At 45.6% G+C, this 26,489-nt stretch overlaps 1 protein-coding gene across 1 annotated transcript in view; it reads right to left on the bottom strand.

Annotated features, from left to right (window-relative positions):
* Positions 1-26,489, bottom strand: part of MYO7A (myosin VIIA) — a 106,810-nt gene that overhangs the window by 14,860 nt on the left and 65,461 nt on the right. The window contains exons 23-39 of the mRNA XM_077841927.1: positions 25,564-25,740; positions 23,384-23,473; positions 20,613-20,740; positions 18,354-18,480; positions 14,818-14,937; positions 13,747-13,920; positions 12,292-12,519; positions 10,216-10,386; positions 8,836-8,953; positions 8,363-8,489; positions 6,311-6,480; positions 5,549-5,739; positions 4,782-4,906; positions 3,908-4,065; positions 2,291-2,444; positions 1,345-1,500; positions 83-188 (exon numbers count right to left, since the gene is read on the bottom strand). Coding sequence (XP_077698053.1) covers positions 83-188; positions 1,345-1,500; positions 2,291-2,444; positions 3,908-4,065; positions 4,782-4,906; positions 5,549-5,739; positions 6,311-6,480; positions 8,363-8,489; positions 8,836-8,953; positions 10,216-10,386; positions 12,292-12,519; positions 13,747-13,920; positions 14,818-14,937; positions 18,354-18,480; positions 20,613-20,740; positions 23,384-23,473; positions 25,564-25,740 — 2,520 coding nt within the window. The remainder of the gene's footprint in view (positions 1-82; positions 189-1,344; positions 1,501-2,290; positions 2,445-3,907; positions 4,066-4,781; positions 4,907-5,548; positions 5,740-6,310; positions 6,481-8,362; positions 8,490-8,835; positions 8,954-10,215; positions 10,387-12,291; positions 12,520-13,746; positions 13,921-14,817; positions 14,938-18,353; positions 18,481-20,612; positions 20,741-23,383; positions 23,474-25,563; positions 25,741-26,489) is intronic.

Raw genomic sequence — 26,489 nt, 5'->3', positions numbered from 1 at the left:
ATGTTAGCCTAGGTTGGGCATTAATTAGAGAAAACGTAAGTCTGTCCTGCAGGAATTCAGATTTTTTTTTCCTCCCTTTTACCTCATCAGTGTCATCGGGAAAGTAAACTTTGTGGAAAATTTGGGTGGTTTTGTGTTGAATTGCCTCCACTTCGACCAGATGGGGAGCATACTTCCTGGAGCCATTCCTATAAGACAGGAGGTTTACCGTGAATATGGCACTGGAGAACTCGCTGCTGATATACTTTTATACCTGACAAAAACAGAATAGTATCATCCATAACTAATGAAACCCCTTGAGCAACACAAAATGGAAAGAGTTCTTACATGGAAAATGGTTTTAGGATAGGAGCTGGGAAAGGGCTCACCCGCGTGGCTATCCAGCAGCCAAGAGGAGGACACAACAGAGAAGGGGCTGAAAGATCTATGATTTATTAGGGCTGCTGCTCTGGTTAGGTACAGGAATGAATACATCTTGTAGTTTTCACATCCAATCTACCTTCCCCCAGAACGGCCCATGGAGATATGAGCAGACAAAGCAGTCACGGCAAGGATTCTTCTGCCCTGCTTTATTTTATTATTTGTATTGTGGTAGCGCCTAGAGGCCATAAGCAGGATCAGGGCTGAATTGTGCTAGGTGCTGTACAAATATATAACAAAAGAATGGTTCCTGTCTCAAAGAGCTGATAGTCTAAGTGTCTGAAGAGAGACAAGAGGCGGCTACAATGATCAGCGAGAGGGAGCTCAAGGTCACAGCCAGTGAGGTGTGGTTATTATAGTAAGTAGCTGTCATAGCACCAGAGCAGCCTAGCCATGGAGGATTTTATGGGCCTCTTACTAGATGCAAGGGTTAAGCAGAGCTCTGAAGGGGGAGAATGTGTTTATTTGGCTCCTGGATATCACAGCGATGGGTATATTAGGAATGCGTGGATAGCCAGACTAATACTACTTGGCTTTTTATTCATTGCGCTTTATTAAAGGAAGGTAAATAGAGTTATTCCCATTTCACAGCTGGAAAACAGAGGGGCAGAAAGATACATGGGGAAATTTTCAACTTGCAGAGAAAGGCGATGGGTTAGGCACCTTTGAGCGTCTCCCCCAAAGGGATTTGCCCAAGTTCCGACAGCCATTCACGGCGGAGACAGGAACAGAACCCACAGCACCCAACTTCCAGCTCAGAGCCCTGTCCACTGGAGTAGACAGACAGAGAGATGCTTAACGCTTTGTTCTAACCCTTCCCCACTTCCTCAGCCAGCAAATGCTGACAAATAGCATGCACACACACACACACCCATCACATCTCCCAGGTGTGCTCATCACATCTAGCAGAATGTGGTACCATACCTCAGTGCTTTTTGCAGTCTTTGTATGCAGTCTGTGGCTAGGGGGTGATGCTTCCGGGACTGGAGAAACCTCTGGACATGTGGCAGGAGAACATTGCTGGGAGGGAAAAGGCCTATGCACAACCACAGCAGCTCCCAACCCTTCTCTTCGCTGTACCTTAAAGAGACAGACACACAACAGGAAAATCAAACTCCCCAAAGGAACACTATCTACCGGAAAGGTCTGAGCCTCCGTTACACTAAGGCCCCCCTTGACACTGCTCTGGCAGTGTAGAGGGGCATGAAAGTGGCCATCAGTGGCATTTACCCCACTTTCATCCCATTCAACACTGTCAGAGTTGGGTAAGGAACTTGAGCACAGACGGGAATTCGGGTCTGAAAGCTGCTTATCTCAAGCCTTATCGCACTGACACTAATGTTAGTAATGGGGTTACATATACATCAGAGGGCAGAGATTGTAGAGAGAAGATTCACCAGCACCAGACAACTGTAGAGAATGGACCATGGAACTGCTGCGGAGGAAGAAGCTGCCACATAAGCACCTGGGCTGGATGTCTGGGGAGAGGAAGAGGGAGGAGTCAAAGATCACACCAGAGTATAGGCCTGAGTGACTGGGAGGATGGTGGTAGGGTCAGTAGCAACGGAGAATAGGTGGAAATGTAGATCCTGTTAAACTTAAATTTATGGCAAGACGTCTGCCCTGGAGGAGATGTCATAGAACCAGAGGGAAATGCAGAAGCAGAGGAACAGAAACAAGTCCAGAGCAGACAGACAGATTGGAGTCATCAGCACAGAGATGGTAGATAAAGTGATGATAAAAGTCTTTAAAGACGACAGAGAGAACGGAAGACTTCTGGGCCTACCCATTCTGCAGAACCCCCCCGTCAGTCCTGCATTACCCGACACAGACAGTTAGAGCGGGATACATGGGGAAGAATGACTCTTACTTGATGTGGTTGTCAGTGAGCTGCTTGAGGATCTGACAATAGATTTCATCTTTCAATGGTTCAGCTTTCAAGGCACCTTCAAATATTTGGTCTGTTAGCTCATTGACTGAGCGGGTTCTTTTGGATGGATAGTCACCCATATACTTCAGCACAGGTACATGGCTGCAGTCAAGGATACAGCAACAAGGAGGCTTAGGGAATTGCTTCTGATAACGACCCAGTTAAAGAGTTGCTATGCATCACTCCAGAGGTGGCTGCATTTTGGTGGTAGGTATATAGTTAATCTTCAAATGTGCTTTGGGATCCTTCTGGATGGCACCCATAATCATAGACCCTTATGTGTCATCTTGCTTTCTTAGGGTGGAGAGTCTTGGCTGGGGGGACACATAGGCCCAGAATGAGTGCGACCCTTTCTTCTGACCATGTAAGTGCCATGGAATTATTATTATTAATGGCCAGATCTTCAGATGGTGTATGCTGGCATAGCTCTGTTGAAGTCAATGGAGCTACACACATTTACACCAGTTAAGGGGTCTGGCCCATCCTGTTAGTTCTATTGTAACTATTATTGTTTAGTACAGTGTGTTTGAAATGAATTTTCTGAATTTAATTTTGATTGGGGGAAAAAAAACAGGAAAAAAATTTATGAAAACTTCATCGAAAAATTTCCTCCCATTTTGGACCAAATTTTCCGCTTATTATTATTAAGAAATGGCTCACACTGCAATTTTAGGATATGAGCTTTAACTACCACATAATGCTTGAATCCAAGTTTGGTGCATCCAGCTTATAAAGATGCAGGTCATCTGCATAATCTGCATCTGGGTCTGTGTATGCATTTTGACCGGCCCTCAGAGGTCAGGGCTGTTTGGGTCCAGGAGTTTGGTTCAGACCCATCTCTCATCATTAGCATTTGTATGGAGTCCCATGGTTAAGGCTCAGATTTCATCAGGAATATTTTTAGTAAAAATCACAGACAGGGCACGGGTGTCCATGAATTTTAGTTTATTGCCCATGATCTGTCTGTGATTTTTACTAAAAATATCCCTGACCAAATGGGAAGGGAGGAGGGTCCAGCACCCACTGCTGCTGGGGCTCTGGGGTCCCCTTGCTCCCCCCCACCACAGCAGCTGGGAGCTCTGGGGTCCCCTTGCCACTCGCTGCATCCACTGTGGGTGGGCAGCTGCGGGGAGCCCTGTCACCGGCAGCAAGTGGGAGCTCCGGGGTCCCCCTGCCGCCCTCGCAGCTGAGAGCTCCAGGGGACCACCACCACCAACAGGGGCTGGGAGCTCCGGGGGACCCCAGTTGCCTGGAGGCTAGGAGTTGCTGGGGGGCCTGATGGTAGCAGTGACTCTGAGCTGTGGGCTGCCTGCTGACAGCTCCAGCCCCAGGACAGAAAATGTCACGGAGGTCTCTGGAAGTCACGGATTTCCTGACCTCCGTGACATAATCATAGCCTTACTCATGGTGCCTGACCCAAAGCCCACTGAAGTCAATGTTAGTCTTTCCACTGACTTCAGTGGGCTTTGGATCACCCCATAATGTGACTCCTTGGGCCGTGCCCCTATGTCGGTTTGATCTATTGTGGGCAACCTTTCCACAGCACTGGAAGGATATCAATGAACGCCATGCAGGCTTCCTGGGACAGCTCCTCACTGCCCAGGATCTTCTTCAGCAAGGGCTGCTTGATGGGCTCTCGGGTGTAGCACCACAGTTTGTCTTTTCCTCGATTTTTGGTGATCATGACCCGGCTCAGAGTGTGCTTCGGAGGCGGCCTAGCAGCAAAAACAAAGCAATGAGGAATCGTGGAGAGATTATGAGGGATGAGATGGCTCTATGGAGCCCAGCTTCTGAATTTGGGGGCCAAATGTAAGGCCCCCAGTTCTGCATTAGGGCGCTCTTATAGGGTCCAATCCAACTCCCATTAAGGTCAATAGGAGTCTCTCCGTTGCCTTCAGTGATCACTGGGCAAGCCCTCTAGTTGCCTAGAACAGGTGCCAGGCTCTAGTTTATCTGGAGTTAACACACAGGATTTGCCATACCAGAAGAGACTAACGTTTTTTAAAGAACAGGTTGGACAAACACCTGTCAGGGATAGTCTAAGGTTTAGTTGGTCCTGCCTCAGTGCAGGGGACTGGACCTGATGACTTCTTGAGGTCCTTTCCAGCCCTACATTTCCATGATCCTGTGTAATGTTCTACATATGATTCAGAGGCTGCAAGGCCAGAAGGGACCATAAGTTAGTCGGACCTCCTGAATAACACTGGCCATAAAATTTCATGTAATGATCAGACTTCCGATGTTCTGCCAGCTTATATACAGAACACAACATCCTAAATCAGAGCTGTAGTCATAATGGGCCAGACCAGCTGAAATCTAAAGCTTTCTTCCAATAATCCTGAAATGCAGCCATTGATTCGGCTCTGCCTTAGGAATGAACTCAAGTCCCTTATGTAGGCTGAAAAGGTTTTTTTTTTTTTTAAAGCTTCACCTAAAATAATCATAGGAGAACTCTTCCAAGGTGTACGGCTTCACTCTTTCTTCACTGTCCGAAATCGCCAGCTGGGACATTCTGATAACATCTTGCCTCTGGTCAGGGGTCATCGTGACTAACGCCTAGAGAATACAAGAGTCATGGTTAGTCAATGTATTTTAGATGAAAGAATCTTTGCGTGTCCAGAGAGGGAAAGCAGATGAAAAATGAAAAGACTGAAGATGAAAGAAAATCATGCTGTAATGAAAAAACACCGAACTCTTAACTTCAAACTAATAAACAGCAACAACGCTCAATCTTAGTTCAACTATGCAGTACCGTGCATTTCTTAGAAATTAACACAGAGGATCTCAAAAGTTTCTACAGTGTGGACCACATCCTAAGACAGAAAGTATCTTATGGACCCACTTCCCCTCTCATTCATAGCTGCATAGACACATCTGCCCTGCCCAAATATCATCTTCAAATTCAAGCTGCAGTGACATCTAAGAAGATTCAGCCATATTCTAGGTCCAAAGTGGGTGGTTTTCAAACTAGCAAGCCCAGTGGAAAGGCTAATAGGTTGTCCAGGCAGATGAAATCTGGTTCCCCTCTGACCCGATGACTTGTTTACCCTCTTAGTCATTTCTTGCTTCCACCACATCATCATCAGGGAGATTACGGGCCTGATCTAATCTTTGAAGACAATGGAACAACTCCCTTTGACTTCAATGGCTTTTGTATCAGGTACCTGCCAAGATGCACCACCCCTTAGGGTATCTTACCACAATCTCCAGAGGTGGCACGGTGACAGTCGGCAAGACGTAAACACAGTCCGTTGGGAAATCTCCTCTCTGTTTGGTCCTTTCATTGACCCCATTGGCCCAGCCCGAGTTCATGACATGCTCTCCAGTGTCCTGGTCCATAACAATCAGGTCTCCTTTAAGGAAGCTGAGGAATCCAGATTCTTCTCCCACTGCAGCAGAAGTGGCTGCTGTTATTTCCAAACATCCTTTGGAGTAATTAGCTTGTCTACATACCTGCCTAACACACCTAACCCTGGGAAATCAGATCCTATAAAACAGGTGATTGCTAAATGTGTATAGTGAACAAATACCACTTACAGAAGTGCTTGGGCTGGCATTTTCAAAGGGAACGAGGAGAGTTAGGCTTCCAAATCCCATTGGCTTTCAATAGAAATAGGATGCTCAGCTCCCTCAGGCACTTTTGAAAATCCCACTCTAACCAAAGGTCTTACACACTGATTTCAAGGTCAGAAGAGACCACTGTGGTCATCTAATCTCACCCCCTGCAGAACACAGACCAGAGAATTTCACCCAGTAATCCCTGCAGCAAGCCCATATCTTCTGGTTGAGATAGAGGATATATTTTTGAAAGAGACATCCAATCATGATTAAACAAAACCTTTTATACATGAATGCTCCTCTTGCAGGAGAAGCAGGCAGCCTTCCCAGTGCGACATACGAACGATTGCCTGCCCTAAAGCCAGAGAATTTCTTTGCCTTGGGGTTGGTCAGTTTACTCACCAGGGTTTGGGTTGTCTTGGAGAGTGACAACATACTTTGATCTTTTCCTTAGTCCTTCTAGGAAGGTGACAACAAGGTCCCGGATGTCCTCTGCATTGTTGGAGGTGAAGGTGTATTCGTCCCCTTTAATGGTGGCCAAGGTGAAACTCTGTCCTTGGAGCTTTCCCCCTCTAGAACAGGGATCATAGGAAACACATTCATTAAGCCAGTGTCACCCCGAGATCTGGGGGAAAAGGTTCACGACTGGCCACCTCCATCGTTCCTGCAAAATGTGCACATGCGCCTGTTGTAAACACGCACTGCCACCCGTGAGGACAAACATGCATGGAGCACTGTTCCCTCTATATACAAACACTGCTGGGCAAGTGCATATCTGGGATCCAGGCACACACACAGGTACACGCACACCCATTTTGCCGGCACAACTCAGGTGGAGAGTTTTTAAAATTTGGTCCTAGTGTGAAGGCGAAATTGGCTCACAGATTCCCAGGCCACAAGGGAGCATTACGGTCATTTAGCCGGACCTCCTGCATAACAAACACCAGAGGTCATTTTCATTTTCTGGGTTTGGTGCCTGGTCACTTTTGTGTTGTGTGGTGAAGAAGAAGAAGAATGCTGATTGGGAATGGGGGAAAGAGCAGAGCAAATCTATAGCAGGAGCTCTAATCTGACAGTTAAGCTCTTTGGAGCAGGGTCTGTCTTTTTTTGTCTCTGTACAGCGCCTAGCACAATGGGGTCCTGTTTCAGGACTAAGAGTCCTCGGCCCATACAAATAATAATACATTCAAAGTTATGGGGAGGTACCACTGTGTGGCGGAATTAATTCGGTTTGTAAATAAGACAAATTTATCCTTGACTCCTCCCTATAATAGAAATCAGAACATGCCTGTGCCTACCAGAAATCAGTCTAGCAAGAGTATCCTAGAAGTTTTCTGTAACGTACAGAGCAAGGTGCAGAGGAGAATAGATCTAAAGAACTGCCAAAGTACCCTGGTCTCTGCTTCATTTCAGAAATGGCCTTGAGGTTCAATTTAGGTTCAGCAGGAATGTAGTTCTCTTCATGTGCTTCCAAGACATGCTTTATGTCTGCAGCCTGTTCTGACTCTATGTTGAATATTTCACATGTATACAGTGCTCAGGAGAAGCCTCAGACAAGCCCATAAGCCCCTTAACACAACACAGCAAATTCTACCCTTGGACAAGAGGAAGCTGCTCCTGCTTATTAATTGCAAGAAGATGCTTCCAAGTATTGCCTTGTGGAAAACATCACATGCTTTTAGTGTCCTTTCTTTTAACTGCTAGTAGGGAAACCACCATGCTGGTTAATAAAGATTGAGACCAATACTGTCAAACTAGGGTTGCCTATGTCAGACATCTAAATAAAGGAGGCTTAAGAGCCAAATGTGCTGGGCATTTGTAACTTCCCCTGAGTCAAAATATGCCTAAATATGGATTTAGACATCTAACTTTAAGCCACACAGGTCAGTTTTGGCAGAGTGCATGGGATGTGAGAGATGTAGCTGCAGGACTCCAACTGGAATGAATGTTCCTGAACACTCGGCCAAAAGGGCAAGTGTGGCGGAATCCGCCAAATAGCACCCTGTTTCAGCAGAGGAGACAGTAGCTAAGTCACCAGATGCTGCTTTGATGTCTCCCTGCACCCTGACCTGGCCTAAGCTTCCTACAGTGCAGCTCCGTGCTAAAGCTATGCACACACTACACCTTACATCCGTATAAGTGATGTCACTCAGGGGTGTGAATAAGCCACCCCCCAAGTGACGTAAGTTACACCGACCTCAGCAGCAGTGTGGATGGCGCGGTCAGTGGGAGAAGCTCTCCTGCTGACCTAGCCATCGCTGCGTGCAGGGGCCGGAGGAATTAAGTCAATGGGAGAGCTCTTTCCCATCAGCTTAGAGCCTCTATCAGTTCTGTAGTGTAGCCATAGCCTAAGTCCTTTAAAGCCAAGGAATTCAACACACCATTTTTAACAACTGTTTTAACACATCGTTACCTCAACACAAGGACGAACTGACTCATTCTGTTCTTCCTTACCTACTGCTTGAGACAGCTGTGATCTCTGGGAAGGAAAGTTCTAAGAGGACTTGTTCTTGTTCATCCACAAAGTACACTCCGGTCCAATTCACAGCTACAATCACATCGTTCTTGGGCAGGCTGGGCCCTGGGTTGAAGACAATATGCACAATAGATAAATGTGCAGGCAACTATCTGACTGTAAACGATAAAACGCTGGTTAAAAATGGTTTACAAATTGGACAGACTTTTAGCTCTCAAATCAAGTTGTAAAGGCCAGAAAGTCCCCGCCTTGCTCATTAGGGGAATGTGGTAAAAGCATCATAGCTTGAGACATTTATAGCCAGGTTGCACTAAGTGCTATACAAGGCAATCCTGTGCCTTCAGGAGGATGGACCAGATCACCCAGTAGGTCTTGTTCATCTCTAGCATATATAATTCTCTTTTATTTCATGGATGCTCATCTTATGGCAACACATTCACTGCTGGGTTACCTGAGAATTTGAAGGCTTCATAAAATCTAGAAAACAGCAAAGGCCACTTGAAACGTGCAAAATCCACCACTTCTTCCTTGACTTTTTTGGGGTCTGCTCTCTTCTGGGTATAAATTCCCTACAGGCAAACCAAACCAAAACCAGCATGAAAAAACAAATCAACAATACCCAGGTAAAAGCCAGGAAGAGGTCTAATTAAAAACAAATCAATGGGGCTACATCAGTTTACACCAGCTGAAGATCTTGAAGTCACGAGACCTCCGACAGTATCAGGATGAGACCAACGGCTTAAAAAACTCACAGGGAAAGTAGTGGAAGCCCCAGTACTTGAGTTATTAAAGGACTGGACAGGACAAAGGTATGGAGAATACACTGTAGGGAATGGTCCTGCACTGGAAGGGACAAGGGAAGGTCTAGATGATCCAATAGGACCTTTCAACCCTTGTACTTAGATGAACAATACCCAGTGGTGGAGACAAAGCCATGGGAGTCCTGGTGCCTGATTCTCCAGGAGTATAAATCAGGAGCAGTTCTACTGAAGTCCAGGAAGTTTCACAAGTCTCACACTGGTGTAAGAAGTGAGAGAAGAATCAGGCCCATAGTGTTTCATCTCAAAACCTGTTGTCATGAATGGAGTCTCTGCTCTGCCCTGCCCTCCTCCAAAGCTAGAAATCCATCAGGAATGGACCTCTGAGGAAACACCTAGCCAGGCTGTGTAGGACTTCATAGAATCATAGAATATCAGGGTTGGAAGGGACCTCAGGAGGTCATCTAGTCCAACCCCCTGCTCAAAGCAGGACCAATCCCTAATTTTAGCCCCAGATCCCTAAATGGCCCCCTCAAGGATTGAACTCACAACCCTGGGCTTAGCAGGCCAATGCTCAAACCACTGAGCTATCTCCTCACCCTTGGACCAGGCTCCATTCAGAATGTCACTGGGTGTTAAGGTGGCCAGTGTGTTTGTACAGTGCCCTGAACATTGGGACCTCTATCCTGACCGGTGCCTCTAGGCACAGCCGTAACACCACCATATAAGAATCCCATGATTTAAGTGGAAATCCCCAGTGATACAGTCTTAGCCTTAAAAATAAGGCCCTCTGTGATATCTTCCTGCCATTCAGTTCCTGCTTCAAAACCCAGTGCAAAACCAAACCACTGAAGTGTCTCTCTCCTTCATTTGTGACCCAACCGGCATCAAGAATGGCTACACACTCTGGTTTTTGCCCCTGGCTCTAAATTGATCCCTGGGGGAAAAATCCATTTCTGTCTCAGCCTCAGATGGGGCTGAGACTGAACCCCCATAGGCTGATGCAGCCAAACTTGCTGGCTGTTTAACATGCACAGAGCCTTGCTGGAGCTCATCCTCTGGCCAACACCTACCTTTTTATGTGCAGCTATAATGAGCTGAGCCCATTTTTCCACGGTTTTCGAAGCAGTGATCTCTCTGTCAGGGATGTAGGAGGGGATTAAGTTCAGGAGTCGCTCCAGCACCATCGCTGCCCCATAGTCTACGTAGTACTGCTGGGAAGCCAGTTCTGCCAAGTCTTCTTCCTGTAGGAACCAACAAGGAAAGAAACTACAAGGAGGGAGTCACTTTAACCTCCCTTCTCCTGGAGCTCAATTAACCCTTTGCTGACACAGACTGACTGAATTTCAAAGGGATTTCACTGGGCTTTAGACCAGGCTCTAAACACTCGCACTTTACAGCGCTGCAACTTTCTCGCTCGGGGGTGAAAAAAGGTGGGGGGTTTTTGGAGTGCTGGGAGAGCCAGTGAAGATGTGCCCTAAGTGACTAACTCCTCAATGAATAAAACATCACACAAATACTTCCTTAACTACCTCCCCTTTCTATGGATCCCACCTGCATTCAAGTGGGAGAAAGACTGGGTCTCATGTGCTTAGCAGTGATCACTGCAACTGTTACATGAACTGCAGATCAATGGATAACAGAAGAGTAGAGAAAATTCCTCTCTGAATGTTGCTTACCAAAGGCTCTAGTACTTTAGTTCAACTGATGGCATCATCTCTTTTTGATTAAGCAGGTTCAGCATCCATTGTTGAGCACTGAGATGCACGAAATTACCTCTCACACCAGAGGTGTCACCTGAATGCAGATAACATCTCATTGGATGCTATGGCCATGTTTGCTCCAGAGCCATGTCTAAGCTGGCAAAGTGACCAGTTGCTGGCAACTGGTGTCAGCAAGGTTTACAACCGAACCAATACTGAACATTGGATTGGCACAAGTCTAGCTGAGAGCAAACTGAGTTCAGCAGAGCGCCAGGAACTCTGGTTAAAACCTGAGCAGGTTTGAGCACCGTGAACAACTCTGTCCTTGTCTACACTTGCAGTTCAATCCTGTTCAGCACTGGTTCAATGACACCCTTTTCTGATACCTGTAGTCAGCAACTGGTAATTCTATTAGTGTAGACAAGGCTTAGTGAGTATAAATCAATTGTGCCTCAGCACATCTCTTGCACTTACGGAGCAAATCACCTCTCTCTTCATAAATCAGGCAAATTGCTGAAGAACAGATACCTGAATGCAATACACCTTTATTTTGTATTATGTCTTTCATATCAACTGTATCCCAAAGTATTTTATAGAGACATGATATAGCTACAGAAGTGGAGACTGGGAGTGAGAGATATAGGCAAAGGACAAAGGATAGGACTACAGATAAGATTTGAGATGGCGAGTCAATGAGGCAGAGATACAAGAAGGTAATCTAGATATCATGGTGATTGGGCACTTTATAGACACACAGTAGAAATCTCAAGTGGAGCTCAGGAGAAAAAGGGTTAGAAGCAGACAGAACAGAAGATAGATATGTTGGATGAAGTCCATGGATACTTTAAAAACAAGGAGGACAAAACACCCAGTCCCAGATCCTTCCCAGATTCTCAGTGGTATTTAGGTCCCTACTCCGTTTGAAGATTAGGGCCTACATTTTCAAAGTAACAAGTACTTTTGGGTTCCACAATTTTGGGGTGCTTAATTAGACATACCTTGAAGGGGCTTGATTTTCAGAAGTGCTGAGCACCTGGCTCTCTAAAAATCAGTCCTCTTTAAGGTCTCTCAGGTTGGGAACCCAAACACTGAGGCAGTCAGAATCACTAGTCACTGAAGCCAAGGGGCCAGACTTTGCCTTGGGATGCTTATGTGCAGCTCCCACCGATTTCAGATACTCAGGGGCACCTCCCATTGATTTTCGCTGTTTGTAAGTTGGCTCCTTTGACTTTGGTGAGAGTTGTCTGTGAGTTTCTCCGGAGGAGAAATTTGGCTCTTAATGTAGGAAGTTCATGGTGTTGGGTCCCTTATTAGTAGAGAGACAGACAGCAAGAACAGCATTCATTTTAAGGATTCTGGATCCCACCTACCTAAATGAGAACAGAATATTCACGTGCCCAATTTCCCAAGCCAGGGGGCCAAGGTCTGCCAATGTTGAGGACTCACCTTGTCACATCGGTACTCCCCAAACTTCACCCCCCGGACTATCTGCTGGTAAATGAGGTTGGTTGCCACGTTGTCTTCACTTGGATTGTGCCAAGGGGTGAAGATCTCCTTCCTGAAGAAGAGTCGCCACGGCGCATTGCGCTCCTGGGCTCCCTGCTCTTTGGCATACTGTTCACACTGAGACACAGCATCCATCACGTGGTCGTTGCCGCTCCCCAAGGATGAGACCTGGCCAGGGCAGGAGGGGGACAGCGAAGGTACATGCTGGGTCACCATATTTTTAGCAGCAGTTGCCACACTCCGTATGAAAGGAGAGACCCATCGTGATTTAGTAGGACGAGATTATACTCCACAAGGGGAGCAAGGAGCCTTTATTATTATGTATTATTTGTATAACCATAGCACCTAAGAGCCCTAGTCATGGGTCAGGCCCCCACTGTGATAGGTGCTGTACAAACACAGAGCAAAAGGATGCCCCCATCACCCTCCTACCATGCCCCTGTGCAGGGGCCAATCACAACTGCAAGAACTCCTCAGAGTGAAAGCCCACAACAGCACCAGCTTCTCCTAAAGGGACAAGGAGGGGTGTGCGCAAAACCCAGTCCCCTCTCTACCAGCCAGCAGAGATGGGCAGCCATGGAGTGGAGAACATGCTGCACCCTCCTATGGGATGCCACAGACCTTCTGCTATCCAGGAACTGTGGGACTGATTCTGTCTCCCTGAGCACAATGCTTCCGGGAGCTCTCTAAGGCTAGCCAGCTCGCACTGTGCTGCCTACCGGACCTGTGTCTGAAAGGCCCAATCTAGCCCATGGTTTGCGTGTATGATGCTATTATTGATTGTGCAGGTTCCATGCCTGTGCTTGGAACATTTGATTGAAAGCCAGACTGAGTGCAATGTCTCTCTCCAGACATTACACGGGTACACACACCTGCTGTAGGCTTTCGAAACAGACCAGAGGATTTCCAAGGACGACACAGCTCTGTCCAGACTTCAAGGTTTATGTAATGGAATGCTAAACTGTATTGTATGGTTCAACCACTAGGTGGCGGTGCGTGTAAAAATACCTTATTTAAGCTACCTGGCAGTGCATTAATGATGAACACATCTGGTGTGTATCTTGCTCAGAAGCAAGCTCTGTAGCCAGTCCATATCTGGTACAGGGCCATGACAGTTTATTAGGAGTAGATGGAGTTACACAGGCAGGCTGTAGCTACTGGCTGACTGGATGAAATTTTACTCTCAGGCTATTTTGCCTTCTCATTGACTCTGACCTTTATTCTTAGGGAGTCGTATCTACCGGTAGCCTCCAAAAGTTCATTACTGACACAATGACTTAGTGCTCAGTTCCCCACTCTCATCACATGACAGAACTGCCACCCTGAAGATACATATTTTCTATATCAGAAAAGAGCCACCTTCTCCTTCTCTGAGGCATCTAGGCCAGCACGTACCTTGTCAAACAGTGCGATGTAAAGCGAAAACCCAAATCGGTCCTTCAGGCTGATCTTGTCAGCTAAGGAATTACAGAGCTCTTTAGCGGTCGTTGCAGAGTCAGTTAGCAGCGTCTTCGTTGTCCCATCCATAAATGTAACAGGCAGCATGATAGGTTTCTTGGACTTGGTCGCCTAGGAGATTAGAGTCAAACTTTTTAAAGGCATACCAGCTTGATTTATTTGCCCATTTACAAGTTATCTCCCAACAGTCACAGTGCCTTTTCTGGATCCTTTGCTCTAGTACTTATGGCTACATTTGTAATATGGCTGCAATATACTTCTCCACAGTATAATGTAGAGTCACAACTTGAGTAATGGGGAGCAGCTGCAACTCCCAAATTTTTTAATTAATACAGTTAATTGTCAATGGTAATTTTTGATTCTCTTCAATGGACAATGGATTGAATCCTGGAAGCATGTGTAACCTTTAAATCTGTGTAGAGACTTGGATAATACCCACTGCCTCAAACTACGTGGAACACAGTTCTGTACCACCTTCAAAATACAAGAAGATGGAGAAGAGTGCAGACAAGAGGAACAGTAACAAGTGGATTGACGATAATGCAAGTCAGTCATAATCATTGTTCTCCACAAGGAAGACATAGTTTCTGCTTCTGAACTGCTAATCCTCAGAATAAGAGAGACAACATCCTATTAAGGGACTATGAGAAAATGTTTATACCTCTAAATGGAACGGCATTCACTATTAGAGCTGGAAAGAAACTTTGTTTCTTTCCCCACAAAACGCTTCAAAGAAAAACACTTCCACTGAATTTGTTAGGTTTTGGCTGAAAGAAATGAAAACCTGAAAACCAAACTTTTTGGTTTACGACAACTAAAAACTGAAAATATTGTTCATTCCCATTTTCAGTCGTCACAGACAGAAGAAAATTTTCCTACAAAAATCTGAAAAATTCAGACAGAAATGAACATTTTCTAAAGCAAATTTCTGTTCAGTCAAAAGTCACTTTCAACAACATTTCAATAAAACCTTTTTGACACACTCTATTTGCTCTAGGGGATTCAGACCTGTAATTCTAACCAGCTGGGCGGCTGTGTCCTAGTCCCATTTGCAAATGTCCTCCTCAATCTCTCTTCACAATAGGGAGCGTAACCAGGAGGACCTCCATTGATGAAGTTCCTTAAATACTGTTGGCAAGAGAGAATGTATTGGTTAGACGACTGACGGCTGCTGTTGGCTTGAACACAGGTCCATGGCTCCATTCTAAAGACTGTCCGCCCAAAATGTTATTGCAGCGTTGGTCAGAAGGGGGGAATAAATCAAATAGACCTGTAAGTAATGAGCAGTGGGGAGATAAACACTGAATTTAACCAAATGCACACACCAAATCAATTCCCTGCCATTGCAGGGGCCTTGCGCATTGGTGCAGCTTGGTCCCACCTATTATCCGAATGTGGCACACAATAGTTTGGTCTCCTGAGGGCTGTAACACTTTAGTCTAATCCAGGTTAATGGGCTTGTTGCAGGGGTAACTGGGCGAAGTTTAGTGGCCTGTGACGTGCCAGTCAGACTAGATGATCTGGTGGACCCTTCTGACCTTAAATTCTCTGACTCAATGGGTATGTCTACAAGCCGGAGGTGTAATTTCCAGCTCAAGAAGACAAACCAGCACTAGCTCCAATTAAGCTAGCAAGCTAAAAATAGAAATATCGCTGCTGCACTGTGAGATAGCCACTTGCTAGATCACAGCTGAAATGCTATACATGAGCATGGGCAGCTAGCCCGTCCTGCTGCTCATGCTGCTGGGGCTCCACTTCTGTTTTTAGCATGCCAGCTTGATCAGAACTTGCATGGATACGTCTCCTCGAGTTGGGAATTACACCTCCCACTATAGTGTAGACGTACCCTGTGTCACACACAGAGAACATTTTGATACGTCATTAATACATTAGATAGGTATTTAATTGCTTAGATTTTTAAAAATATACATTTTAAAGAGGTCCTATCCAGGACTCTGTGTACTTGACCCATGTATTAAAAATGCAACCACATTTGTGCAGAAAAAAATTAAACCCAGCAGCCTCCCCAGAATGACAGACAGAAAATACTTTATAAATAACTTAGACAGACAGCTCTATAAATCATAACTGGGAGGCTCTATAAATCACTTTGCTAGATCTATAAATCATAACTTAGACGTTCTATAAATAACTTAGATAAACAGCTAGGCACTCCGTGGTAATAGTTGCAACAGAGTTTGCATGGTAAACCTGATTTCGGCATCACCTCTAAAATCCACACCCACAAAACTAACAGCTTTGGAATTGGTAGATAAAGTCTGGGGCTGATGCAGAATTTTTCTGCTAACTCTGAAATAAATCAGAATAAGTGCTCCTGATAAATGTACTTTCAAAACAGAAGTATTCACCAGAGTCCAAAAAAAAAAATCTACAAATATTTTTGCCATCAAATAGTACAAAAGGAGACAGAAGGAGAGAGAAAATATAGTTCATATCCCCTCAGATGAGTTCTGCCAGCAGTGCACATGGCCAGCATTTAACAGCTACGATACTTTTAAAAAAGAGAGTTCTTGACATTTTAAGTCCTGATTCTGTAATGGCATCTGTACAGGAGACCCCAGTGATTTGCCTGCAGCTCCTTGCAGGATCGGGGCCTTTAACAGTAACCTCAGAGGGAGTCACCGAGAGTCCAGAATGCAACAGCCCAAGATTACAGAGAGTAAAATCCTGGCTCCACGGGAGTCAATGGGAATTTGGCCGCTAGCTTCAGTGGGGCCAGGGTTCCAGCCAAAGGGTATATTTTGAAGACTATTAACAACTTGTTTCTAGCTGTGCTGCACTCTCCCCAAATAAGTCCTCCTTTATCAGAGATTTAAACACAGACTAAAACACTCCATGGGTCATCTCTAGTGACATGATTTACTGGGTCTCATTTCTGGGCATAATGGAATCTTCCGCTGTTTCACACACGATTTATCTGCCTTATCCGTTTCCCTACAGGAAGGCCTTGTGGCTGACACAAAGAACTCTATTGATGAATTTGGCTCCTGGATTCAGCTCTAAGGACCAAGGTCCTGATCCAGACTATACTGAAGTCAGTGGAAATGCTCCAACTGAACTTCACTGGGTTTGGGATCAGGCTACAAGTTCTGAAGTTCTTCCTTGGGCAAAGCTCTCATGGTGGCAATAGGAGTCTTGCCTGAGCAAGGACTGAGGGCCTAGTCCTGCAACGTGCTAAGTACTCAGCCCAGCAAAGCCCTTAAGCCCATGCTTAAACGTAAGCCTGAGTAGCCCCATTGAAGTCACCATGATTCTGGGTGCTCAGCACCTCTCAAAGTCAGGCTACTTTTATCTAGGGACCTAAATATGGATTTAGGCCAAAATTGTTTTTAAAAATGGGATCCAAAGAAGTGGCCTGAATTGCAAGAGTGATGAGCACTTAGCAGCTCCCAGTGACTTCGGTGGGAGCTGCTGGATGCCCAGTACTTTGGGAGATAAGGTTGCTCATCTAGAGGTCTTGGCTTCCATCTGGATACATGAGGAAGTAGGATACAGGGGGGTAGAGCAACCGAACAAAATACACTCATAGATTTGGGGTTAATTTAAAACAGACACACACACACATTACATATATATATATGTGTGTGTGTGTGTGTGTATATATATAAATAAAATTTTAACTGCTTGGCCTGAAATTTTCTATGCTGATTTTTTTTATTTCAGCAGAATTGAGCTCACCTTGTAATACCACTGATAGACACATTTACCAGCATAGCAGAGGCATCAACTTAGTGTTCAAAAACCCCATCTGCATATACAAATTATCCTTTGTATATTCCTGTGGGGTAACTGCAGGCATAAACATGCTGCCTGGATGTGCAGATCCCACTTGTGCAAGAATATGGATGTTTGGCCTCCCGTAGGTGTTTGCATATTCTTTGCAGAAGCAACTCAGACGCATGCATTTGAAAATGTGGCCCCAGAAGTCCCTGCTTTCTCACATACATAAACTGCAGCTGCTTTCTCTGAGCCCTCTTCTGTGTTACCAGCCTTTCCGGATGGCAGCTTCCTATAGGACTGTTAATTATTCTTGGCTATTATGTGTAGGACAAGAGAGGGCCAGGCTGCAAAACTGGGATCTGAGCATCCCGAATTTGCAGGTGTGCTTAGATTAGCCTATTGTAGAAATACAAGTCAGCTGTGAAGTTTGGCTGCAGATCTGGATTCAAATTTCTGCACGGCCTTGAGATCTGAGATTTGGTTTCAATTAAAAACAATTTCCTAATAATTTATTCTTCTTTATAATTCAATGATTTGGGTAGAAGAATAGCCTTTCGGGCCCCATTTCAGGAAACGATCTAAGCAGTTGCTAAACTTTAACTTCGATGGGGCTAAAGCTCGTGCTTAAGTCCTTAGCTTTTATTACAATAGAGCTTTCCTGTAAAATCAGACCCTGTGTGGAAAGGGAGTCACGACACAGTCAACAAGCAGAGAAACCAAAGAGAAGAGTTGGCTCCAGCATTGCGAAAGGAAATGTATAAATAGATACTCCAGGCAAATGATAAATAACATTCGCTCTTCACCTTCACAAACTTTTCAGAAGGAGCAAAGCATCCCACGCACAGTGACATCAGGATCCAGCCTCTGGCATGGCTGCTTTTGGAAGGGTTCTGGGTGAGCTGTTTGCAGATTTGACAATAGATTTCGTCCCTGCAACAGAAATCAGGGTTAGATCCCAGCCAATCATTCAAGATACCATTTCCCTCTCAGGTTTCAGAGTAACAGCCGTGTTAGTCTGTATTCGCAAAAAGAAAAGGAGTACTTGTGGCACCTTAGAGACTAACCAATTTATTTATAAATTGGTTAGTCTCTACGGTGCCACAAGTACTCCTTTTCTTATTTCCCTCTCAGTGGATCCCTGATCCACAGCCCACTGAAGTCAATGGGAGTCTTTCCAATAATTTCAGTGGGCTCTGGATCAAGCCCTTAATGAATAATTTGCTACTTTTTCTGGTGAAATCTGCCTCTCAAGCTTGCAAACTGTTACTAGATGTTAAAGGGGCTGCTGTCTTTCAGACGGGATGTAAAACCAGACCCTGACGGCTTGATAATTAAAGGTCCCGTGGCACTTTATGTCAGTCTAGGGGTATTAACCTTGTTGCCCTGGCCAATTAACTCTGACAATTACATCCCTCCTACAGAAATCCCCCTTGCAAATTCAAATGGAAACGGCATTCCTCTACACTTTGGCTGAGATCTTCCAAAGCTGCCGAAAAGCAGCTCTGGAACTGGGCATCCAGGCAGCTTTGAAAGTCTCAGCTTTCTCGTGCTGAATTGCTACGTAGTGTTGCTGTGTCCATTTAAACAAACAGCCGCCATGTTCCATCCTAGCAGCAGCATCTTGTCAGTGGTGCGTAAAATGAGCCTTGTATGTTGTTTGTGTGAAGAGCTTTGTGAGCTTTTGGGATGAACGGCAAAACATACCAGAGGTGGTGCAGAGAATGACACCCTATAGTTGAGGTGGCCCAAAACGTTCCATAAGAAGACCCTGTTTTCTGTTCCTTAAACTTGGCCAAATTTTAACTGCTTGGGCTGAAATTTTCTATGCTGATTTTTAAAAAAATTTCGGCAAAAACAGTTTGGTTGTTTCTCAGAACGAGGTTTAGGAAAAAGACGTGTTTTGTCCATGTTAAAAGCTTCTTACTTCTGTTTTGTTGAGAAGCTCTAAGTGCCGCCACGTTTTGGAACAGGGACTTACAATTTGGTATGGGGATTGCCCTGTGGTCAGGGGGTATTTTTTGCCATCCCCTTGAAAATCCACCCATGTTTGGCCAAGTTCATGAGCCTTTGAAAATATTAGTTTGCACATGCTCAGAGGAGTTTGGCAGCAGAATTCTCCACAGAGTCTGCCAGCATACGCCATCCCCTAACAGCGACTATCTGCTACCAGGCACTCACAAAAGCAGCTGAGGTCCTCCTGCTATGAATATATCGAGCACTATATAATGCTCTGAAAAATCAGGTCTGAAGCATTTCAAATTGGGCCCCCTAAATCAGTATACAATTTTAACCTTAATCTGCCTTTATCACACAGTTCCCCATCTGTAAAACGGGCATAATACCACCCCCTCATCTCATAGAGTTGTAGTGAAGATACATTAATTGTGCGTGAAACAGGGTTGGAATAATGTGCAGAAATAAGGCCAAGGGCCACACACTGGACAGTGAGTAGGACAAAATATTGAATAGCTGTTCATTAAGTGAGCACTGTCCATTCCGTGCACTGAGCGAGGCAGGGTCCGATGGAAAAAACAGCATATGATCTTGTAATTAAAGATTGTGTCTGAATGCATATGCACAAAGGGTCTGAATTAAGGTAGCATGGGCAATCATAATTCTGGCTTTTCCTGTCTTTTGAGTTTTGACTTTGCAACTGCAACAATGTTCTTTTAACATAGTTTTTTGTATGCAATAAAAGAAATCTATTCTTCTAACAAAAGAAGACCCAGCAGCTTAGGCTGTAATGGCTTGGATAAAAATAAGCAGTGAAAAGAAAAAAGGAATGCTTATAACCGGGGGTGTGATCCAAAGTCCAATGAAGTCTATGTCAGCCTTTCCACTGACTCCAGTGAACTTTGGATCAAGCCTGAAATGAACATCTAACAAACATGATGGGAGCCTAGCCCCAATCATACAGAGGAAGAGAGCTTGAAGAACAGTGTAATACATGTTTTAATCAATCGCACAGATTAGCAAAACCCTTTTTTTTTTAGTGAGAGCAGCTTAACTAATAGGGGGGAAAAACAGAGAATGATGGTCGACTCTTTGCACTGATTTCTAACCTTAATGCTGGTCTGAGGATGCCATTACCAATAATGAAATGCAGCTTCTCCAAGTTGGAGGTGGGTCGGTCTTCGAGCATGCTGTTGCCTTGGAGGGTGGACTCACCGTCATGGAGTCTCTTTGTCACCTGTCAACCAAAGACATTATTCTCTTTCTGGATAACTTGTTGCTATGGTTCTCTCCTCCTCCAACCCAGGCCTTTATGAACAGCTGCCCCCCGCCCAAGTAGGACTATAATCTAGTCATGACAGTTCCCAGGAGAACCCCATCTCCTGTTTATTCAGAGGGCTTCAATTTTACCCTCTAACTTACCAGTAATTTGGATGCAGCTCTTTTGCTTTTAATCCCCCAAATCCTTGTATAGTACATATAAAGGTGAACCAAGTTCTGTCTAATCAATCTACCTAGAGCAGGGATCTCAAACTCAGATCACCAGGAGGGCCACATGAGGATTACTGACACCCCACCCCGCCACTGGCCCCACCCTCACTCCACCTCTTCCATGAGACCCCACCCTACCTCTTCCCACCCCTTCCCCAAAGTCCCCAACCCAACTCCGCCCCCTCCCTGCCCCTATTCCAACCCCTTCCCCAAATCCCCACCCCTGCCCCACCTCTTCTCCGCCTCCTCCCCTGAGTGTACGGCTCCCCGCTCCTCCCTCCTGGAAAGCCCTCAGCGCTGCCAAACAGCTGTTTGGCAGTGGGAAGCACCTGGAGGAAGGCAGAGGAGTAGGGACGCGGTGTGCTGGGGGTGGTGGCGGGGGATGGGAGTTTGCCGGCCACAGGAAATAACTCGAGGGGGGAGCGCAGGGAGCTTGGCAGGCCACAGCAAATAACTCCGCGGGCCACATGCGGCCCATGGGCTGCGTGTTTGAGACCCCTGACCTAGAGCATCTTCTTATAGTATCTGTTTTGTCTTAGACCACTCCTTTGCCCCAGTTTTTCCACAACAGCACCATAGGCCACAATTCCGAGCCTCACCCTCACTTGGGATAACTCTATTAGAAGGCAGTGGAGTTACACCAGCCTATAACTGATGAGGATCTGGCTCTTCATCTCATCTCTATTCAATCATCATTAAAAAACCAGTAACACAATTAAAAGATGCTCCATCAGCCAAAACCACAACACCATGGCTGTAAGGGTGTAAGCACATTCGTGGTTGTGATCACTGTTATTGGTTTCCTCTGTAAGTGCACATCATAGAATCATAGAATTGTAGGACTGGAAGGGACCTTGAGAGGTCATCTAATCCAGCCCTCAGAATTCATGGTACAATTTGTGACTGTACTTAAGTATTATCTAGACTATCCCTGGCAGGTGTTTGTCTAACCTGCTCTTAAAAATCTCCAATGACAGAGATTCCACAACCTCCTCAGACAATTTATTCCAGTGCTTAACCGCGCTGACAGTTAGGAAGTTTTTAATGATGTCCAACCTAAACCGCAATTTAAGCCCATTGCTTCTTGTAATACCCTCAGAAGTTAAGGTCAACAATTTTTCTTCCTCCTCCTTGTAACAACCTTTTATGTACTTGAAAACTGTTATCCCCTCTCTAACTAAACAAACTCATTTTTAAAGTCTTCCCTCATAGGTCATGTTATCGAGACCGTTAATCATTTTTGTTGCTCTTCTCTGGACTTTCTCCAATTTGTCCACATTTTTCCTGAAATGTGGCATCCAGAACTAGACACAATACTCCAGTGGAGGCCTAATCAGCATGCAGTAGAGCAGAAAAATTACTTCTCGTGTCTTGCTTACAACACTCCTGTTAATACATCCCAGAATGATGTTTGCTTTTTTTGCAACAGTGTTACACTGTTGACTCATATTTAGCTTGTGGTCTACTGTGACCCCCAGATCCCTTTCTGCAGTACTCCTTCCTAGGCAGTCATTTCCCATTTTGTATGTGTTCAACTGATTGTTCCTTCCTAAATGGAGTGCTTTGCAGTTGTCCTTACAGTATTCCATCCTATTTACTTCAGACCATTTCTCCAGTTTGTCCAGATCATTTTGAATTTTAATCCTGTACTCCAAAGCACTTGCAACCCCTCCCAGCTTGGTATCATCCGCAAACTCTACAAGTGTACTCTCTATGTCATTATCTCAATCATTGATGAAGACATTGAACAGAACCAGACCCAGAACTGATCCCTGCGGGACTCCACGTGATATGCCCTTCCAGCTTGACTGTGAACCACTGATAATTCCTCTCTACCATACCGTATAAAAAGGAGGATGTGTCAAGAAAAAGGATTCTCTGCCCCAAGAGCCAAAGAGTGGGATTTTCAGAAGTGCTCAGCACTGGCCGCATGGCTCACATGGGAGTTTGACCACAGATATCAATGGCAGAGGAGTTAGGCCAATGTTGAGTGCTTGTGAAAATCCACTTGGAATCTAAAGCCGAGCAGGGTGGGACTGAAGCGAGAAAGACCGAGAATGTACAGGCCAACACAGAGGGATGGGCGACTCTCACTGGAAGTCTATGCAGATGGAGGGGTGTGAAAAGAGGAGATGGACGGCTTGATGACTGGAGAGTGGGAGCTGTCCCAGGCATAGGGAACAGTGGGGAAGAAGGCATGAGGTGCAGGATGACTCAAGGAGACACGGGGAGCCAACCTTTCCCTTTTAAATCTTTCAGGCCCCCAAAGACACAGCGAGCAGCAAACCCAGAGAAGGTCTGGTTGTGTTAGCAGCAGGAGAGAGTCAGAGAGCCCTGCAGATCATATAATACCACTTGTGGTAACCAGCTGCAAAGCATTTCCTCTCACCTCTTCAGTCAGTTTGGATTTCTTCTTTAGAGTCAAGGAGACCAGTTTGTGCCGCACACTGTTCTTCTTGTGGCCATCTATGTGAGCGCTCTGCAAAGGCAAGAAATATAGCCTTATTCCTGAGACACACACAACCCTGCAGAGTGGGTTTCCTGTGTATTCGGCTCATCAGCTTTTAGAAATGGCAACATTTTCAGTGGATTCGGAGCACAGATTTGATATTTCTGAGAGATGGGCCAGAACCAAACCCCTATATCTAATTTCCTCCAACCCACTGTAATGCTCAGATCTGGATCTCAATTTTGCAGCTGGCCTCTGTCTCTTTAATGGGCCAAATCAAAACCTGGATTGAAACAACCTCATATTTTAGGAAAGTTTGACATGAAGGTAAATTACAGCTCAAACCCATCTCTAATATGTAGTTTATGGATTAGAAGCAGCTGGCCGCTTATGAATATCCATCCATCCATTTCTAATTCAATCTAACCAGGCATTCATACTACCCAGAGAAATGAGAATATTACTGTCCAAGAAGAACAGTTTGTCTCTAAGATAAAAATACATTGTTAAATTTTATTTCTCTTCTCTAGGGGCTCTGCTGATGCTACAGCCGACTGAAATATGATCTTCTGTCCAATGAAAAAAATTTAAAAAATGGTTAATTATACAGAACCAAGCCTGATTCTTCATGTATATTTTAACATAATTAGATCCCAATGGAGATTACTTTCCTCACCAGCAGCTTTAATGAAATTGCTACATTATATCATTGTTTCTGGGAATATGACTAGAACCAGGCATTTTATTTATTTAGATCTACCAAAAGCGGCAAACAAAGGTGGCTGTTCTTAGACTCTAGAGCAGTGGTCTCCAAAGTGGGGTGCGCCAGGCCATCCGTGGGGGTGCGCGGCAGGAGGAGCGCCGCCGAAGAAGTGCCGCCGGCACGGACCTTTGATCCTTGGGCAGTGCGCCGGCGGCCGCTCGGCTCTCCCCGCTCCGTCTTCGGCGGCACGCCGGCAGCCGCTCGGCTCTCCCCGCTCCATCTTCGGCGGCACGCCGGCGGCCGCTCGGCTCTCCCCGCTCCGTCTTCGGCGGCACGCCGGCGCCCGCTCGGCTCTCCCCGCTCCGTCTTCGGTGGCACGCCGGCGGCCGCTCGGCTCTCCCCGCTCCATCTTCGGTGGCACGCTGGCGCCTGCTCGGCTCTCCCCGCTCCGTCTTCGGTGGCACGCCGGCGCCCGCTCGGCTCTCCCCGCTCCATCTTCGGTGGCACGCCGGCGCCCGCTCGGCTCTCCCCGCTCCGTCTTCGGCGGCACACCGGCGGCCACTCTTTTTTTTTTTTTTTTGCTTCCCCAGAGCTGGCCCTGGAGGTGCGCGATTCAAAAATTCTGGAGACCCCTGCTCTAGAGGGCCTTGATGTAATTGACAAACACATCTAAGAGCAGCAGTACCATTTATCACATCCTGCCACCAGCAAGCCAGGCCACTGAAAATGTCCTGCCATCTTGTATAAGGCAGATTCTCAAAGACGAAAGCATACGAACTGCCAGAGTGCAATGACCAATGGTCTATCCAGTCTTTTGTCCTGCTTTTGGCAGCAGCCAAAGATGGATTCTTATGGTGAAGTGTACTTGTCCCATAATAACCTAATGGTGCAATACCATTTACCATAGGAGTAATTTTCTTCTGACCCCAAGAGGGGTTGAATCCCGTGGGACAATCCCAGACCTCACCGCTCCCACACATCTTTGGCCTGACTAACACAAACACAGAGCCACATGTTCATTTAAATCCAACCAAAAACATTCCACCGCACACACATGCCTGGGGAGAGGATGAGAGAATGAACCACATGTGACAAGTGTTAGCCACATAGCTTAACGCACTAATAATCATAATAATACCTAGTTCTGCTAGAGTGCTTTGCATCAGTAGAATACTATGGTGAGGAGGGCGGTATAAGAATCTATATGGAATAGAATTTATACTTTGAAACACAAGGGATGAGAGCCTTTGTAGTTTTCTCCTTGCTAGCATAGTGGCGGATGAAATTTACAAAACTATTTGCCTCAATCAATCCCATCAGCAGTTTGTTCCATAGATAAATTTCTACTTTCACGAATGGTACATCAAGAATATGGGCTCTTCTACAGCTGTAACATTAAAGGAAAGAGCATTCTCACCTCTCCTTCCCCCTGCAGAGCCTGCAGCTCTTTCTTGTAGGTCTTTTTCCCTAGAGTCTCATAGATTTTGGTCATCACTGGAATCTTCTCGCTGCCGTCGCTCATAGCCGTATGGTATTTAGGCTCAGGAAGGTCTCCCATGAAACGAAGAATAGTGATCCATACTGCCAGTGCTGCCTATTTGCAATAAAGATGTAACTTACTAGAGTTCTTAGCTTGGTCTGGGTTAATATAATTAATTGTGTGTATTAGACTGTAATAAAGCCATGGCCACCAGTGACTGGTCCCATCCCAGCACTAAACACTTCATGACAGCGTGGATAATACTCAGATCCCCTGCTCGAAAAGCACAGGCCCCTGCTACTTGAGCTAAAGGAGACTCTCCTTTGGTTATTAGCAGGTCTATGACAAACCATTGAGCAGTTCTGAATCCGTCCACGAGAGGCTAGTGGTGAGTATACAGTGCAAAATGACTAGTTCATTACGTGTACTGTAAATGCAAATTAAACTAAAACTGTGCAACATGGACTGCAGTCTGGAAAATACATGACACCCTTCTCCATTAAAGTCGTGTATGAAGGAGAAACTACTCAAATTAGATCATCCAAAACAAACTAAGTCCCTGCCTCTGCTCCCTCCCGCCCAAAATGAACAATCAGACTGTTAGTATCAAAAAAGGGTTTCTTACTAAGTTGAGGTTTTCTGTCCCATCATTTCTCAGCTGCACGAACAGAAAGGCCAGTAGAATAATAACAAACAGGGAGGATACTACGATCCATCTTTTTATACAATGTAGGGCCATTAAGGAGTTTGGGCACAAGTCTCCTAGATAGTTCCTGTGCACACCCTGTATACGTGGCTCTTGGCCCAATCCTTAACAGACTGGTCACCACGAGCACAGTGGGCACCATCAGCAGGGCCGGTTC

This window comes from Eretmochelys imbricata, chromosome 1, assembly GCF_965152235.1.
Source record: "Eretmochelys imbricata isolate rEreImb1 chromosome 1, rEreImb1.hap1, whole genome shotgun sequence".
In the NCBI taxonomy this organism is placed as follows: domain Eukaryota; kingdom Metazoa; phylum Chordata; order Testudines; family Cheloniidae; genus Eretmochelys; species Eretmochelys imbricata.
The sequence above is the reverse complement of the archived record's forward strand: the minus strand, read 5'-3'. Positions and strand labels throughout refer to the sequence as shown.